At 39.4% G+C, this 19,532-nt stretch overlaps 1 protein-coding gene across 1 annotated transcript in view; it reads right to left on the bottom strand.

Annotated features, from left to right (window-relative positions):
- The window catches only part of TOM1L1 (target of myb1 (chicken)-like 1), a 68,746-nt gene that overhangs the window by 11,150 nt on the left and 38,064 nt on the right, over nt 1-19,532 (bottom strand). The window contains exons 9-12 of the mRNA XM_006889269.1: nt 12,883-12,943; nt 12,409-12,526; nt 10,392-10,488; nt 1,707-1,758 (exon numbers count right to left, since the gene is read on the bottom strand). Of these exons, the coding sequence (XP_006889331.1) occupies nt 1,707-1,758; nt 10,392-10,488; nt 12,409-12,526; nt 12,883-12,943 (328 nt within the window). The remainder of the gene's footprint in view (nt 1-1,706; nt 1,759-10,391; nt 10,489-12,408; nt 12,527-12,882; nt 12,944-19,532) is intronic.

The following is a 19,532-nucleotide window of genomic DNA, read 5'->3' on the forward strand; positions in this document are numbered from 1 at the left end:
GGTATATTCAACACTCTTCTCTAGTACCACAACTCAAAGGCATCAATTCTCTTTCTATAATTCCTATTCACTGTCCAACTCTCCGATGCATAGCAGGATTTCATTTTCAAGTGCAGGACAAAGTGAGTAAGAGAGGCTGGAGTGGATGGGGTCAGGTGTGGAGAGGAGCACTGTTTTTTTGATAGACAGTGATCGGGGGATAGAGTGGCTCCCTTGCTGATGGGAACATCTAAGCACAGATCTGAGTGAAGTAGGCCCAGCAGAGATCTGACAGAAGAGCAAGTTCCCAGGCTATGATGTGGACGGAGACAATGCAAATACTACTGTTTTAGTTATCTCTCATCTCTCTGTCTTTTAATAAAGATTTCCATGGGCCGAAGGCAATGTGGTTAGAGCAGAGTGAGCACACGGAGGGAATGAGAGGTGATGGACAGAAACAGGGAATCAGATCAGCATCGTAGACTTTTACTGAGTAAAAATAGGAGGAGGCCGCAGGGGGGATTGGAAAAAGGTGAATGACATAACAGCACTTTAGTTTGTAAAAAAGATTGCTCTGGTTCCTGCTTTGAGAACAGAATGCACAGGCAGGCAGTAGTGAGGAAGGAGGAGGGTGGGAAAGGCCAAAGGCAGAAGCAGGACGGCCCTCAGTAAACCACCACTGTGCTCACGGACAGCAGTCTGGGTGAGGAGGTGTATCCTGCAGGGAAAAGAGAAAGTCAAGCACTAGTTCCCCAAGGAGTCTGGCTCGAGTCTGAAAAAGTAGAGAGACCTTCTTATCAAGCAGGACTGCAGGCTTGGAGGAGGACTGGGATGGCATCCAGGGGCCATGGTAAGAGGATGTGAATACATGAGGTCAGAGTTTAGGGGCAGGGTTTGCACTGGAGATTTTCATTTTTATGTTATCAGAATGTGAATTTTTTTTTTCTTTTAAGATATAGGACTGAAAGACCACTGAGGAATGACTGTAGAGGAATGACTGGAGGTCTCTAATGTTCAAAGATCACAGAGGAGGCAACGCCAGCAAAGGCATTGGCGATGGGATGGAATGGAAGTGAGGTGAGAAAGCAGCATGCTGGGAGGTACATGCACAGAGAAGAGGCAGTGATGAACTTGGCCACACGCTACAGGATATCCAGTAAGATGAAGGCAGAATTGAAGTAACCGTTTAGTGCTACAGAGGTCACTAGTGATGATGGCAAGAATCTAGCCAGTCGAGTTTGTTGTTGTTGTTATGTGCCGTCGTGTCGTTTGCGACTCATAGCGACCCTATGTACAACAGCCCTAAACTCTGCTCTGTCCTGTGCCAATCACACTGTCTCTGACACTCCCATCCCAATTATCCCAGTCACTGAATCAATCCACCTCATAGAGGGCCTTCCTCTCCTGCACTGTCCCTCCACCCTCCCAAGCATGATGTCACCAATGCCTAGTGCCAGTCGAGTAGTGGGGATAAAAGCCTGCTGGAAATCTGCCAAAGAGAACTGCAAATAACTGTTAAGAAATTTTGATCCTTAACCATCTTCCTGACTGAAGTGCTGAGACCTGGCTTATCTTAGATAAAAATATAATCAAGAAAAGGTCCTATCAAGAGCTGGACCAACTAATAGTTCATATAAAGAAACACTGAGCAGAACATGAGACGTAACAAGTAGAGATGCTTCGGCTGTGGCCGGGGGTCATCAGCAGAGAAGCGTTTCATTACTTACGTTGTCGTATGTGGGGCTGGAGAGGTGGTTTTGGCTGGTCCTCGGGGGAGACCTAGGATAGTGTGATAACACAGCATGGTTACCCTACAGTGAGAACACAAATGCAGAAAGTAAGAGGATTTTCTTTACCTAACGATGGTATCTAAAATGTACATCAGACTGTACAAAAATGGTACTTCTGCATAACAGGTGACACTCTAGTGTCTACAGTGCCAGGTGTTCAACAAGAAAGAGAGCAAAGCCACAAAGCACTGTGCTGCGGCCAGGGTAGGCGTGAGCCCCTGAGTGGGCTCAAACCCCAGGCAAGAACAGAACTCTCCCTTTTCCTGTCAGACAGTTACCTCCCCATCATTTCCAGAGGGATAGGAAGCAGTGCAATGCAAAGCTTACGGAGGGAGAGAAAGGATTCTGGTTATGTGGAAGATGGAGGAAATGCATGCCACTTTGCTTCCCTAACTGATGCAACTATAAAACCTGGACAGAGGGGAGCTCTGGTGGTCTAGTGGCAAGAAGCTGTCCTGCAATCCCAAAGGCACATAGTTCGAATCCACCAGATGTTCTGCTGAAGAAGGAGGGGCAATCTCCTCCAGTGCCAGTCGGATCCAATTCAACAGTGCACAACAAGAAAACAACAACAACAAAAAACAAAGAAAAAACCCTGTACTGCTATAAAACGGGACTAACATGGGGGTTGGGATTAAAATAAAAAAGAGGGGATAAATAATGTACGCGGCATTGAAACAGACAAGGGAGAAAACCGTATAAAATGAATATGTTGTTGTTATGTGCCATCAAGTCACTTGTGACTCATAGCGACCCTATGGACAAGAGCTCTAAATGCCGTTCTATCTAAAAGGAATATATGATTAGGTATTATTAGCATGGCATGAGCCCAGATAAAAGAGCTGCATAGTGAAGTGGACTGGGGTGGGAGGGACTGTAGAACAATGAAAGAACTTTCTTTTTCCCAAAGAGAAAAGTGAACTAGGAGGAGAGGGGGCAGGGAGGAAAATGTGCAACAATGAATGAATGGAAATCCAAGTTCTATATAAACTTTCATTAAAATCTCAATTAAAAAAACAAACAAAAAAAACAGACAAACAAAAAAACCTGGAAAGAATTCACAGAGCAACTACTGGAGGATAATAAATGTTAACAGTATCAGCCTAGACTTGGAAAGACCACAGAACTGTTTAAAGTACCACAGAACTGTTGGTGTATTTGTCATTCTTTCCCCTTCTGACATTCTCTAGCTTAAATGTAATGCAGCCCAAATTCGAAAGTTGGCCTCTGTGAGGACCGTACACCAGAAACAACCATCTAGCTTTTACTTAATGAATAGCAAAGAAAATTCCAAGTGCTTAGAGAAAGCACAGATATCTCTGCTCTGCTTCTTTTCTTCTCTTGGTTCTTTCACAGTCCAACTCCCAGGCAGTTCTACCATACAAGCGGTGACAGCAAAGGCAACAGGATTTGTCAGAGTCTAAAACTGCGAGGGGAGGCGAATCTTTCCACAAAGTAGAACTGTGATTGCAAGAATATGGAACAAACCCACTGTTTCTTTGGGTTTTTTCCTGTCCTGCCACTTGGTCCTGTCACAGGCATACTTGAGGGGTTCTGGAAGCAGCAGAGTGGACAACCAAAAGCCCACCTTCCTGACTGCAGAACCTAAAAGGGGAGGTTCAGGAAAGCACAGAGCAACAGAAGGCACAAAGGAGGAACAATTCCAGAAAACAGCTTCAGAAAATGGTCTAGGACTGCGCTCACCCTTGCCCTACATATGCTAAGACCTGGTCCCAGTCAAGACAGCAGACACTGAAGACTAATTCTTATCTCAGGGGACAAATCTCCAGGTGTAGGTTGCTGGGCTTTGCCCAGCAGGCAGGTAAATAGCAGGTGGGAGTGGACACACTCTGCTATCTACTCAATCACTTCCTCATAGTCTGCTCTTCCTGTAGCTGCCCCACCCTGCCACCTCTGCTGGCGTCCCCACTGCCACTGTTCCCACTGCCGCACTACTGATGTCCCCACTGCCTCTGTTAGCATTCTTGCTGGTCCACTGCCATCCACCATTGCTGTGTCCTCTGCTACTGTGCCTACTGCCACTGTGCCCACTGCTGCTCTTCATGCTGTTGCTGTTCCCATTCCTTTGTCCTCTGGTTTCTGGCAGCAGCAGTAACAACACGAGAGTGGAAGCAGGTTCCCACAAGGCTTTACTGTGTTCATACAACATCCAAATCACACACTGTCCTTTTTCACAGAATGTACTGTGAATGTTAAATGATGCATACCTGTATTCAAAATATCCATGATACAATCCAAAATTACAAGACACACGAAGAACCAGGAAAATGTCAACCTCCATGGGGAAAAAACAGACACCAATGGCAGGAACACAGAAGCTGGAATTATCCGCCAAAGATTGCAAAGTAGTTACTGTATTTTTATGCAAATAACACACACTTTCTATGTTTGTTTGCCAACCTCTCCCTCCCCGAAGGAGATATCTTCATAAGTTCCATTTTGCCAATTTTTCCATACGCTGTTGTAAAATAAAAATGCATGGCATGTTTACAAAAATACCTCTCCGGGGAAGGAGCAATTGGCAAACAAATGTAGAAGTGCGTGTGTTACTTGTGTAAAACTATGTTATTATTCAAATGTTCCACCAAACAATCTCAAACAATTATGGTGAAAAACTAGAACCAAAAAAGCCCCAGTAGCTAAGCAAAAGAAGATCTCAATATAAAAGAACAAATGAGATTTAAAAAAAAAATCCTAATAACAGAAATAAAATACAACCAGCTCAGCAGCAAAATGGAGATGGCAGCAGAAGTCAGTCAGAGAATCTGAACAAAGGTCAATATATATATTAGCCAAACTGAAAACAAGGTAGAAAACAAGAGTGAAATGATAATGTGAACAAGATCCTAAGGACTTGAGGAGATGCCAGCAGGACTAACATCTGAATCATCAGAGTTCCAGGAGGACAAAGGATATGATGCAGTTCTGACAAGATAGTTTAAAAACATGAAGGCTGGAAACTTTCCTAGCCTGATGAGACATACTCAAAGATTCAAAAAGTACCGAGCGAGAGGCTGACTGGGTTCCGATTCACTGCCACCGTCCCCTGGGTTTTCAAGGCTGTAATACAGGAGAAGGCCACCTCTATCTCTCTCACAAAGCAGCTAGTAGGTTCAAACTGCCGACCTTGTGGTTTGCAGTCCAATATGTTATGCATTATGCCAGCAGAGCTCTTTAATGGGTGGATTAGATGGTGGCCTCTAAAAAGATACGTTCACAACATGATTTGGTAACTCTGAGAATATGACCTCATTTGGAAAAAGGATCTCCACAGTTTTAACTAAAATTAGGACGTGAGATGAGGAGATAATCCTGTATTAACTAGCTGGGCTCTAAATCCAATGACAATACCATTATTCTTCTGTTTTTCATTCCCAGCCAAGTATACCATGTGATTGTCTGATTCAAAGTGGCCAATGCCAGTACATCTCATTTCATCAATGCTTACAATGTTGATGTTCATGTGTTCCATTTCATTTTTCACAATATCTAGTTTTCCAACGTTCATTATTTTGTACATTTTATGTTCCAACTATTAACGGATGTCTGTTTCTCCCCATTTTGACTGACATCCAATCTACGTTCTACCTCTAATTACTGTTAACTATCCGTGTTCCTCTACTGTTCATAGGGTTGGTTCCCAGACGCCTTCTAAAAAAGAAGTGGATGACCAATTCTGCTTCCTAGTCTGTTCTTAATCTAAGGGCTCTGCTAAAATCTGACCACCGTGGGAGACCCTTCTGGCATTAGACACACTAGACTAGAAGCATTTCCTGCGGGAGATCAATCCTTTGGTATGGATTACATCTCAACATCAAGAAAATAAAAATTCTCACCAATGAACCAATAGCCAACATCATAATAGATGGAGAAAAGATTGCATCTGTCAACTACCTCATCTTATGTGGACCAACAATCTATATATACTCTTGCTATCAACAATTAGGAGATCAGGAGTCATATTGCACTGGCAAAGTCTGCAATTAGAGACCTCTCCAAATTACTGAGAAGCAATGATATCCATTTGAAGACTAAGGTGTGCCTGAATCAGGCTATGGTCTTTTCAATCACTTGCTGGGCATCTGAGAGCTGGACAACAAATAAGGATGACAGAAGATTTGATATCTTTGAGCTGTGGTGTTGGAGGAGACTACTGAGAATCACGTGGAATGCCAAATGTGCAAAGAGATGTCTTGGAGAAGGGGGAGCCAGAGTGCTGCTTGGAGGCCAAGATGACAAATCTTTGTTCCCTATACTTCAGGCATGTTGCTGTGGTTGTTGCTGTTAGGTGCTGTTGGGATGACTCATAGCTACCCTATGAACAAATGAACACTGTCCTATTCTGTGCCATCCTCACACTTCCCAACACACAGGAGCCCATTGCAGCAATTACCTTGTCAATATACCTGGTTGAGGGTCTTCCTCTCCTTTGCGAACCCTCCACCCTTCTTAGCATCCTAGCATCATGTCCTTCTCTAAGGAATATGTCTCCTAGTAATATGTCTAAAGTATGTGAGGCGAAGCCCCATCATTCATTCTTGCCTCCAAAGAGCACTCTGGCTGCACTCTTTCCAAGACATAGCTGTTCGTTCTCTTGACCGTCCATGGATGTTCAGTGCTCTTCTCCAACAGCATAGCTCAAACGCATCAATTCTTTTCCAGTCATCCTTGGAGAGGGACATAATTCTTTTAAAGGTGGAGGATTAGCAAAAGAGAAGGTGACCCTCAACCAAAGGGATTAACACAGTGATGGCAACAATGGACTCAAGTGTGTCAGGGGTGAAGAAGAGGATGGCACAGGATAGGACAGGGCTCAGAGCTGTCACTATGAGATGTACTCAGTCCCAGACAACAACAAATCCGCTAACAAATACCTCAGAGAGAAAGGCATGGGGAGCAAATGTGATGGGAAGACGAAAGTAAGACTTAAGAGTAATAAGACCACAAGCCAACGAAGTCCAGGAATGCTGTCCAGTCATCAGAAAGTAGAGGTGGCAAAGGTCAGCTCTCCTTGTAGACGCTCCAGAGGGAGACGGCCCTATGGAATCTTCGACTGCTAGCTTTCAAAATTGTGAAATATTGAATTGGCGTTGTCTTAACCTACCCAGTTTGTGGTGATTTGTTATGGCAACCACAAAAATCTAATACTCTCAGCAAAGCCAAACAGATAAACTGAAAGAATTCAAAGCCCAGACACATCATAACCACATTGCTCAAAATTAAGAGGGAAAAAAATTATTCAAAGTGGCTGGAGAAAACAACATTTATTACCAATAGAAGAGCAACAATTCAAAGATTTCTTATCAGAACAGGTGAGAACAGATTGGAACAGCATTTTAAAATGCTGAAAGATAAGAACTGTCACTGCAGAATTCTCTATCAAGTGAAAATATCCTTGAAGAATGAAGAAGGAATATCGACACTCTCAGATGAAATGGAATGAGGAGATTTCCTGCCTAAAGGCCTACTGTGAAAGAGTAAGTCATTCAACAGAACTATAAGAAAAAAGAAGCAATAGAAATGGTAAATATTTGGACAAATACAAGAAGACTATTCTCTTCATCAGCTCTTTAAAATATATTTGAGAGCTGAAAGCACAAGTTATTACACTGATGTGTTTTTCTTTTTCTCTCAATTTTTTTATTATTAATTTTAATGAAAATTTACAGACTTTGGATTTCCATTCATTCATTGTTGCACTTTTCTCCCTGCCCACCCCTGCCCCGCCCCAGTTCACTCATCTCTTTGAAAAATAAAAGAAAAAATTCTTTTATTCCCTTCCCCCAAGTCCACTCCACTGTGCAACCTTCACTCTGGACTCCTGTAATGACAATAATACCTAATCACATATCACTTTTAAACATTTTTCTCCCTCATTTGTTTCAATACAGTATACATCATTTATGTCATCTTCCTCAGTCTCCCCTGAACCCTAATGTGTTTTATCAATGTATGTAAAATACGTAAAGTAATTATAATATAAAAGAGAAATGTTAAAGAGACATATAAGGTGGTAAGATTGCTATAATTCCCTTTACGGGGTAAAGTACTGATTCTATGTGGACAGAAAAATTAAGTGAAAATATTGCCAACCCCAGAACTATTCTATATTCTATATAAATATATATGAACACTTATATACACATGTATAGGTATAAACACTATATAAAGATAAAAATGAAAATCATAATTGGTAAACTAAAATGGAATACTAAATTAGAGAACAAAAAAAGAGAGCTCAAGACAAATAGAGAAAATTATAAGAGACCCTAAGTCCAAGCCTATCAATTATTATGCTCAATGAAAATGGTTTCAATATACCAATTAAAAGAGAAATGTAAAGGGGGAGAAAGAGTGATCCAACTTTTGCTGTCCACAAGAAACTCACTTCACATATTCTGATACAGAAAAGTTAAAAGAAAAGGGCAGAAGAAGATGTATCACGCAAACGTTAACCAAAAGAAGAGTAGTTATATTAGTATTCAAGTAGACATCAGGGAAAAAGAACTAAAGGAACGAGGAAAGCTATTATCTAATGACAAAAGGAGAAATTCATCAAGGAAACCTAACATTCCTAAGATGCATAAAATGGGAACACCAAGGATTCAAAATACACAAATAAATACTATGTTAAAATTCAGACTTTTATACACAACACACATGCACAAACACACAGTCAATATTACTGTATGGAAATTTTGAAAACTTTCATGCCAATGAATTCCAAGTACTTGCAAAACTATTGACTGGATTTTGGGCAGATGCGCATTAAAATTCTTCTCAATGTATGATCAAAGAACCGCTTTTTTGAAGCTTAGGAAAGCTTGTTAAAATTTAAAATTCTTGAACTCTTATCCCCAATCTAAGAAGCCCTGGTGGCATAATGATTATGGACTTGGCTGCTAATCAAAAGGCCAGTGATGTGAAAATCCACCAAGCTACTGCATGAGAAAGACGGCAAATCTATTCTTGCAAAGGTTACCGAAAACTCACTGCTATCGAGTTGGCTCCACTCCACAATTTCCATCTGATTTCTGAAGCTGTAAATCCTTCTAGGAGGTGAGTGTCCACCTCCCTCCCTGAGAGCTGCTGCTGAATTCAAACTGCTGACCTTTAGATTATCACCCCATAATGTAACCCAGACACCACCACAGCTTCTTCCTTTACATACTACCTAGAAGTGCATATCAGATTAGACTGCAGGGCGGGGGAAGGGAGAAAGCTGTACAACAATGAGAGGATCTTTTTAAAAAGAAAAGCTAACTGGGGCAAGGGTGGGGAGAAAAATGTACAAAAATGAATGGATGGAAATCCAAGTTTTTTGAAAACTTTCATTAATGCATAAATTAAAAATTATAAAAAATAAGGATATTCCGCACTGGTAAGCTGAAAAGAAAAAGAAAACCTTATGGGAAAGTATACCTCTGTATCAAGATCACTGAAAGTCAAAATTTACTATCGCATCAAATAAAAACATTTCTTTCACAGTCATCCTAATTTATTGAATCAAAATTTCTGGGGGCCAGCAGTTTGACTTATTAACAAGCATCTAAATTATTATTATTATTATTATTATTTTGTTGTCTTTGTAGGTAAGGAATTGCACTGTCAGCTTAAAAGGGAGCAGTCTGAGTGAAATGCACAATTTCCTCAAGTCTGATTTACTGCCGCTGGAAACGCACTGGAGGCTAGGGGTCCACTAGAAGTCAGTTCTGACTTGACGGCCTCGAGCTGAATTGTTGCAATGATTTTCAGGTAAGGTAGGAGATTCACTGGTGGCCTAGTGTTTGCACTAACAACTCAAAGGCAGGTGGCTCAAATCTACTAGCTGCTCTGTGGGGAAAAGACAAGTAATCTCCTCCTGTGCATTTACAGCCTCTGAAAACCCACTGATGGGTCAGCTACAGGTCAGTTTCAACTCAATGGCACAAAACAACAAGAAGGAACTTTATAAAGCTTAAAGAAAAGAAATAAAGAAAAAGAGCTTATCAAAGTGCTTGGCCCATGGCAAGCAACCTGTAACTGGTGTAGCTGTTAGTGTTATAATTTTGTACCTCACTTATCTTCCCTCTGTCACTGTATTCCCATTTCCCCTTACTTCCTGTCATCACTAAAAAAATAAAACATAGACACAATTAATTGAAGGCTTGTTATACACTAAATGCTATACTAGAAGTCTTAACATAGCATGTTGTTGTTGTGTACCACTGAGTGAGAACTTACCCATAGCTGACCTTCTGGCAGGTTTTCAGAGGCAGTTAATCACACAGGAGGAGACTGCCCATCCTTCTCCCGTGGAGCTGTTGGTGGCCTTGAACCGTGTGCCTTCAGGACTGTAGAGTGGCTTCTTGACACTAGGCCACCAGAGCTCCCTTATATATAGAGTATTCTTGAATATTTATAAGATCTAGGATGTTCTTAGAAGAGGTTCACAGTAGGTAACTATACTAAGGAAGGCCCTCCGGCTAGCAAGATGTAGTGCTGAGATTTTTAACTCAAGTCTGTCTAGTTTTTAAGTCTGTATATTTCTTATTATGCCTTGCTCTTTTAAACATAAGAAATGATACGGCATTCGTTCTGCAGTGTCGCTGATATACTTACAGGAGTGTTTCTGTGTTTTCTGAGGCTAATAAGTCCATTTGTGGATAATGGCTGGGCCTCACAGAATTGTTCACAGCAGGAACTGGAGATCTAAAATCTGTAACACAAAACAGATCCATTGCTAAGTTTGAAACATTTTGTCAATCAGTTATTCTACTGGATTTTCTACAGTTAAAAAAAAAAGTTAAAAATAACCAAATTACTGGTGTGAAAAACAATGTATATGAAAATTTTGTATTAAAAAAAAATTTTTTTAGTTATATAGTTTAAATAATATAAATAAGCAATTAAAAATAATGTCTATTTCTCGGTGACTTATGGCAATGTCAGCCTTAGTGGAAAGGTATTTGTCCTACTTTATAAAGGAAAATTACTGAAAGACTATATTTAAGGGGTTATGAAAAAGAATGGTTCATTTTCTTTCAGTTAAATATATGTTAATATTGCTTCTTAAGTTTCTACCTAATATTAGGCAACAAATGTGAAATTATACTATAATTTTAATTATTTGAATTGTTAAATTGGTCATGACTTTGTTTTCTTTGAATCTAGCTTTAGGTTAAAGCCCATGGGTTTAATTGGGAGAGTTACTCACCCAATAGAGCTTGATTCAAATGTTTAGAGACTTAATAAAAGTCGTTTATTTCTTTATATGGTGAATATATGATATTATGGACTCAAGATTTTCATGTGTATTACCCAAGATCTTTTAGAAAATAAGGTTAATCATTATACTTGAAGACGATTCTGTTTAGTTTTTTAAATACATTTGGTTTTGCATTACTTTTGTCATTAATTTCTTTAAAGATAAGTATCATAAAAAAATAGCCAAATTAAAGCGATTAATTTCAAACTTTCTGTCACCATGAAATCATAGAACTTCTTAAAATCATCACTCATGACAGTTTGAAAGAGAAATTTCATGCTGAAAAGAAAAAAAGCCTGTTATAAAAGTAGCGTTGTTTCGGTTAAGTCCCCAAACTAATCCAGACTGGATTATACATCTTGTTCGGTAAAGCACAAAAGTAAGACACTAACTGGTATTCAGAACTCTACAATGACCTCCAACTCCTAATTTTCTGTAATTTTAAGTGAGTCACTCCAAAGGGATAATTATTTTCTCCTTCTGAAAATTCCTATTAAGAACCCAAGAAAACTCTTCAATGCAGCAGGATCCCACACTTTCCACTGGCACACACAAGTAGTCATTATTTTAGACTGGGGGAGTTATTTAAAAAAAAACCCACCCCAAATTCAGTGATTCTGAATATTTTGATTCTGGGAAAAAAAATCCTTGAGAAAAAATCCTCAAACTTCAGTTTGAAAAGAGTTCTAAAATTCAGCATTTTTCATCATCCTTATTTACCAAAACTTTTTGGGAATGAGGACAGAAGATAACAAAGGAGAGTGGTCAAATAGGTATCTTAAACTTACAATGCAATTTGTAAACATTACTTTTTCTACTTCCTAGCAATTTCATGAAGCAACCGTTGTCCATATTTTATAAAGGAGAGAAGTCCATTTATAAAAGAGAGGATGGTTAGGAGGTGGCAGGATTGGGATTTCAAATTAGACTTCTCTTAAAATCTTTGTTGTTGATCCTAAACTTCATCACATATATCGGGCTGCGTAATTCCTGAATTTCTCCCATCATCTGATTTCATCATATATTCCTTTATCTGAACCTGTGGTATTGTACAGAAACTCAAAGAAAGCAGTGCATATCTTCAGAGCAGCTTTAAGCAAAGGCCATGAAGTTACACAGGCTCCAAACAAATCAAGTAAACTGAAATTCTAAGCCAGCAGTTGTTTCAAAGACCTGCTTCCCCAGACACAACCCGTTCATTGGGGCTTGACTCAATCATCAGCTGGGACTGAATCTACATCTCCAGATAGAGTTCTCTAATATTAAAACTGACTTCAATACTCCAGAGGTGGCATTTAATTAGGAAATCAAGAAGAACTGTTTCGCATCAGCCTCTTCTGTGGGTCTCAAAAGGCCCGAGTGCTTATTTACTTAAGTCTGAAAGCCGAGCATTCATGGTGTTGAGTTCTCCCAGAGTGGCTCTAGGAGTCGGAGGGCTGGGGCTTAGGTCCAGGAGATCAGAGGACGGTGCAGAAGGTTCGCTGCTAGTCTGAAAAGCAAGCAACCAGAAACACAACTTAGAAAGAAATGTGCCTTGTAGTTTACCCTGACTTTGCCCCTGTGATATTCCTTTGGAAGGGAGAAAGACTGGTTAGGGTGTAATATGAGGAAGAATTAGCTCTACAACAGACAACACTCTTCCTAAGTACATCTCACCACCCACATGAGTTTCTGTTTAATTAAGGACTCTTCTTATGATCTTTTACTAAGAACTTAATGACTATTAAGTATTCTGCATGGTGCAAGCCACTTCAAATTTGACCTGTTTTAGATAAGTCTTATTCCTTATTATACAATTGGTATAATGGCTCAAATTTTCATTTTATAGCATTTCTATTCACTTACATTGGTTGCTTCCTCCTGATTTTTATTTTGCTCCAAAAGCCTTTGTTGGTTTCGAGTAAACCTGTTTGAAAGATCAAAGTGCAAGTGATTAGGGAAAAAAAAACACAATAATACTTAACAAATTACTATTAATGAACAAGTACTGTGAAACAAAGACAATGATGTCTCACTCCTGCACAAGTTCTAATAAAAGATGTTTAATAACTTGCTTCCACTGTCGAGTGGTAATTATACCCATAGAGAAAACACTAAGAAAATTAAAAAATATTTAAGGGGGAAAAAATCCCATCATTACCCAGAAATTCTCCTCATAAATGTTATAATGAATTTCCTTTAAAGCTTTATAATCTATTTTTTTAATATTTTTTTATTTTATTTTATTATTTTATAATCTATTTTTAACTTAGTCAAAATGGGTAATTCTGTGTCCTATTTCAATTAGGTGTTGATGATAACGGAGAGATCCTTTAAAAATATATAGTATTATGATTTCCTAGGTACATATTTTTTAAAAAATACAATTTGTAATGACTGTTTAATATTTTGCTTTATGTATGTATCAGACATTTGACCATCCTTCCTATTTCTGAAATAATTTCCTTTCAATTTTTACCATTGTATAAACTTGAGTTTTAGTTCATAAAACCCCAAATATATTTCAGGGAGCTCTGGTGGCCTAGTGGCAAGAAGCTGCACTATAATCCCAGAGGTATGCAGTTCGAATCCACCAGATGCTCTGCTGGAGAAGGAGGGGCAATCTCTTCTTGTACCAGTCAGATCCTAAAAAACCAATTATAAAATAAAATTTAAAAAAAAAATTTTAGTGCAACAATGAATGAGTGGAAGCCCAAAATCTCTGTAAATGTTTATGAAAATTAATAAAATATAATTATCGAAAAAAAAAATTTTAAAAACAAAACCAAAAAAACCAAATTTTAAAAACAAAACCAAAAAACCCCAAATTTCATGATTTACTTATTTTCACTTTATTGTGCTACACAGAGGCTTATGTTTTAAAACTGAAGCTTCCTGGCAACCCTGTGTTAAGCATGGCTATCAGCACCATTTTTCCCACCCACATGTGTTCATTTTGTGTCTCTCTGCCACATTTTGGTAATTCTGACGATATTTTGAAGTGTTTTCACAATGCTCTTGCACAGTTAATAGACCATAATGCAGTATATAATAATGGAGTATAACTGTAACTTTTATATGCACTAGAAATGGAAAAAACCCCCAACAACATGCAACTTGCTTTATTGTAATATCTTCTCTATAGTAGGGTATACAAACCAACCTGCACTACGTCAAGGTCTGTCTGTGTTTTAGCTGTTTCACTGCTTATCTTATTTATCATAATGCACCGATTAAATTCAAAATTCATTTCACTACCATCAAGTCAGAAACGACACATAGCTGATCTTCTAGCAGGCTTTCTGAGGCTGAAAACTGCAAGAGCAAAATCACCCATCATATTTCTCCCACAAAGCAGCCTGTGGGTTTAAACCCCCTTTCTCTGGGTTCGCAACACAACCCCACATCTACTAGGTCACCAGAGTTCCCAAGACACTTGACATCAACTAAGAAGACTGATCATTTAAGACTGATTCCATTCTACATTGCTTGTCCACGGCTGGTAAAGGGCTGTTAAGGTGCCCACAGGAGGATGACAAAGCAGAATGACCCTATGAATTTTGACTGCTTGACAGGTGCTGCTATGGAGGTTGGCTATGGATCCAAGCAAAATTAAGTCACTGGCAACCTCAATCTTTTCTCCATCTAGCATGATGCTCCCTACTGGCAAAGATTTTTCTAATATTGAGATGTAATACACATGGAAGGCTGTAATCTCTGATCTTCAGTAAGTATTACCAGGCATCTTCACTTTTTGCAAGTAAGGTTTTATCATCTGTGTAATGCAGTCTTCCTGCGATTCTGATGCCACATTCTTCTTCACACAGTTCAGCTTGTCACATTATTTGCTCAGTTTGCAGGTCAGATATGCATGTATGCATGGAGAAAGGATACAATCCCGATGCACACCTTTCCAGACTTTATATCATGCAGTTTCCCTTGTTCTATTACGGCAACTGCTTCTTAGTCTACGTATTGGGTTTGTACGAGCACAATGAAGTGTTCTGGGCTTCTCATTTTTCTCAATTGTATCCATAATTTGCTATGATCCACACAGTCAAATGCCTTTGCACAGTTAGTAAGACACAAATAAACATCTTTCTGGTATTCTGTGCTTTCAGTCAAGATCCATCTGATATCAGCAATGATATCCCTCGTTCCTTGGCCTCTTAAGAAGTCAGCTTTAATTTCTGGCAATTTCCTGTTGATGTACTATTGTTGCTCTTTGGTACTCTGGAGAGGTCCCTGACAGCTGATTTTCCCCAATGCAATTTGTCTCCTGATTTTCTGACTGCTGTTACCAAGAGCCAAGCAAACTAAAACTGTTAACAATCTCAATCTCTTTATCATCTATCATAATACTGTCAATAGGCCAAGTTGTGAGAATCTTTGTATTCTTGATGTTGAGCTTCAATCCATATTGAAGGCTGCAGTCCTTGACCTTCTGCAACAGGTCCTCCTCAGTTCCAGCAAACAGAGTTGTGTGAGATTGTGAGATAATGCAGATTGTTGATGAGTCTTCCTCCAATCCTGATGCCACATTCCTCCTCATAGAGCCCAGACTCATGGTGATCTGTTCTGCATATAGATTTAAATGGTATGGAGACAGGATACATATTGGACATACAACTTTCCCTACTTTAAACCATACAGTGTCTCCCTGCTCTGTTCTGACCCCCTCCTACTGGTCCAAGTATAGGTTTTGCATAAGCACAAACAAATGTTCTGGTATTCCCATTCTTCTCAGAGTCAGCCACAGTTTGTTGTGGTCTACACAGTCAAACACCTTTGCATAGTCCTTGAAGCACAGATAGACATTCCTCTGGTACTCTCTGCTTTCAGCCAAGATCCATCTAATATTAGCTATAATATCCCTAGTACCACAGCCTCTTCTAAACCAAGCCTGCACATCTGACAGTTTTCTGTTGATGTACTCCTCCAGTTGTTTTTTTCTAATAATTTTCAGCAGAATCTTGCTTGCATGTGTTATTAATAATATTGTTCAATAATTTCCACAGTCTGTCAGGTCACCTTTCTGTGGAATAGTAACAAATATAGATCTTTTCCAGTCAGTTGGCCACAGAGTTGTCCTCTAGATTTCTTGGCACAACTTAGCACATCCAGGGCAGCATCGGTTTGTTGATATATGTCAATCGATAAGCCATCAATTCTTGGAGCCTTGTTTTTTCCCCCATTTCTTTCAGAGCAGCTTGAACTTCTTCATCACCAAAGACTTCTTGCTCATACATTGTTTCATGAAATTTTTCTGTGTCAGCCAATTCCTTTTGGTACAGTGACTCTGTATACTACTTCCATCTTCTTTTAAAGCTTCTTGGATCATTTAATATTGTGTCTAAAGCATCCTTAAGTATTGCAACTCATGGCTCAAGTTTGTTTTACAATTCCTTCAGCTTAAAAAATGATGAGTGAGTTTGGCCCTTTTGATTTTCTGACTCCAGGTCTTTGCACATTTCATTATAATACTTTGCTTTGTCTTTTGAAGACAAAGCTGCCCTTTGAAATCTTCTGTTCAGCTCTTTAATTTCTTTATTTCTTCCCTTTGCTTTGGCTTATCAGGGCTCTAGTGCAATATTCAGAGGCTCATCTGACATCCATCTTCATCTTTTCTTCCTCCTCTTCCCTTTTAATGACTTTTTTGCAATCTCCATGGATATTATTCTTTATATCCTCCCACAGCTCATTTGGTCTCTACTCATTAGTGCTCAAGGCCTTAAACCTGTTCCTGAGATGGTTTTGAAATTCGAGTAGGATAGACTTAAGGTCAAATTTTGGTTCCTATGGATTTGATTTCATTTTCTTCAACTTCAGCTTGAACTTGCATATGAGTAGTTGGTGGTCTGTTCCACAATCAGCACCTGGCCTGGTTTTCACAGTTGATATTGATTCCTACAGATGAAGCTCTGGAGACTTCCACATCTAATCACTGCAACTAGTGAATGGCAAAGAGGAATTAAGTTTGCAAGCAGAACGAAGGTTGCAGTCAGCTGCCTGAGCAACAGAGAAAATATCCTGGTTTGCACAGGTGAGCCTACTAGAATCACAAAGGGTCCTTATGCACGGCTGATGGTGGCAGAAGAGGGAGGAAGAATGATACAAAGTGAGGATGCAAGCATACACTTCTAGCTTTGAAGCTGTGAGGACAAGAGCCAAGGAAAGCAGGCAGCCGTGGGAAGCTACAGAAGCCAAGGCAATGGATTCTTCCCCAGAGGCAGCAAGAAGGGATGCAATCCTGCTGGCACCTTGGTCTTCGTTTACTGAGTTCAAAACAACTTGGGCCGAAAATTTTTTGACCAGAAAAATTGTAAACTGACAAATTTATGTTTTAGGCCAGAAAGTCTATGGTAATTTGTTGCAGCAGTTAAAGAGACATGAAAATACCAGATCAAAAACTTTTCTGGTGGCAAGAATTTCTGAGTATTAAGCAAAGTTCAAGTGTTTCTGTCACAGGATTTACTGTAGGCAGTTTGGCACATGTGGTTGAAAGCTGAATCAGGACAAGCTGTCCACGGAGGTAACCAAATCTTTCTGACATCTCTCTAGATCAAATAAACACACATTTCCCTCGGAGGAAATCTTAGTCAGCAGCCTTATGGTTTCCAACAAACTAAATTCTCCACAATGAAAAAGGCCAGGAGGAAACAGTAGGCTGAAAACATTTTCTTTAAAAGATATTTTTCTACTTGCAAAGATTTTAACCAGAAGAAACAATTAGCAAAGGACCAAGAGAATGCTCAGTTTTAACAGATTCTAGTTGTTAGGTCATCAATGTCTGTCTCTACCCTTTCATCAGAAAGGCTGTTGTCCCTACTGAACACTGTAGGGGTTGAGATGACTAGATCTAGGGTTGCTCGGATTAATGCAATCACAGAAAACTCTCTGAAAGAGAAAAACTCTAAGTGCACACTATAAAAAACTAGGAAAACATTCCTACGTAAATGTGGAGTTAATTGTTCAACAGAACAAAGATGGGTAAAGGGCAATATTCTGACTTAGCGTGTGCGTCTGGCAGAGAAACATTCTCTTGCTATCTCAAAATGCTGATGTGGATGAGGTCTGGTAGACAGGATGGGTGAGCAACAGGAAGCAACATTTTATCTTGTAACTCTACTCAACATACTTTCCCACTTGCAAAGCTTCTTAACATAAAAGCGATGAGAACTACGGGTCGAGAGGACACTCAGCAGTGAGTTCCTCTCCCCTTACCTCTTGACTAACTATAGTCTTGAGTAGTTCATTCAGTTGCTTGGAACTTCCAGCTGGCAACAGAGTACGAGATAGGAAAGGGTGTAGACCGCCATTGCACAACCACTGCACTGGTCTTCTACCATGGATCCTCTTGGTTTATTCGTGATCAGTAAATTAAAGGCTCAGTGGGACATTCATAATGATCAACTTACAACTCAGTTCCAACTTACAGTGACCCCACAGAACAGAGCAGAACTTTTCTGGAGGGTTTCCCAGGTGATAAGCATTTCACGGCAGCTGACTGCCACATCTCTTCTGTGTGGGGCACCTGCTCCACTCAAACCACTGATCTCTCGGTTAGAAGCCCCCCACTTAACCCATTGTGCCATCTGGGCTCCTTTAATGAATGTAAAAAAAAATCTTCATAATTAATGAGGGTGTGTAATTGTAACATGTTTTCCTGACTACTGGGTAATCAGGTCATGAAGGAGTTGTAGCAGTACAGGAGTTAAAATTCTTAGATGCAACCCAAAAGGTCTGCAGTGAGAAATTGCCAGGCAGTCTGCAGGAGACAGATGTAGCATAAAGAGTCCATAAAGATTTACAGCTTAAGAAATCTAAGGCAGTTCTATTCTGGCCTACACTGTCACTAAGAGTCAACTCAACAGCTGTTGTGGTGGTTGTTATGTAATATGGAGTCAGAACAGACCCATAGCTGAGCCTCTGGTGGGTGTTCAGAGGCAGTTAATTGCATTGAGAGGAGATTGCCTGTCCTTCTGCTACAGAGCAGCTGATGGCCTCGAACTGCGTGCCTTCAGAGACTGTGGCGCAACTTCTTGTCCTTCAGAGATCGTAGCGCAACTTCTTGTCACTAGGTCACCAGAGCTCCCTCAACTCAACAGTAATGGGTTTTATCAAACTATTATTTTGACTATGAACAAATGACTTAGAGATAACTGAAATGTCCAGTAAATGAAGTATGAGATAAATATGGATCATTATGCAGTATAAAAACTTTTAAATTCATGATACACAAATACATAATATAAAATATACATAATATACAAAATATACAAATACATTAAAAATATAGTGGATAAAATCAGAGTAGAAACTTATGTTATACTCACAACTATAAAACTTATAAAAATAAACCAAAATGTTAACAAAAACTCACAACTCTAAAACATATAAAAATAAACCAAATGTTAATCAACAAAAACTGTATTTTTTTTTTAAATTTAGGTTGTTTATTTTTCATTTCAATGAACATCTACAGAGATTTTGGGATTCCATTCATTCATTGTTGC

Source organism: Elephantulus edwardii, unplaced genomic scaffold (genome assembly GCF_000299155.1).
Source record: "Elephantulus edwardii isolate Elephantulus edwardi_28Jun2011 unplaced genomic scaffold, EleEdw1.0 scaffold00077, whole genome shotgun sequence".
Lineage (NCBI taxonomy): Eukaryota > Metazoa > Chordata > Mammalia > Macroscelidea > Macroscelididae > Elephantulus > Elephantulus edwardii.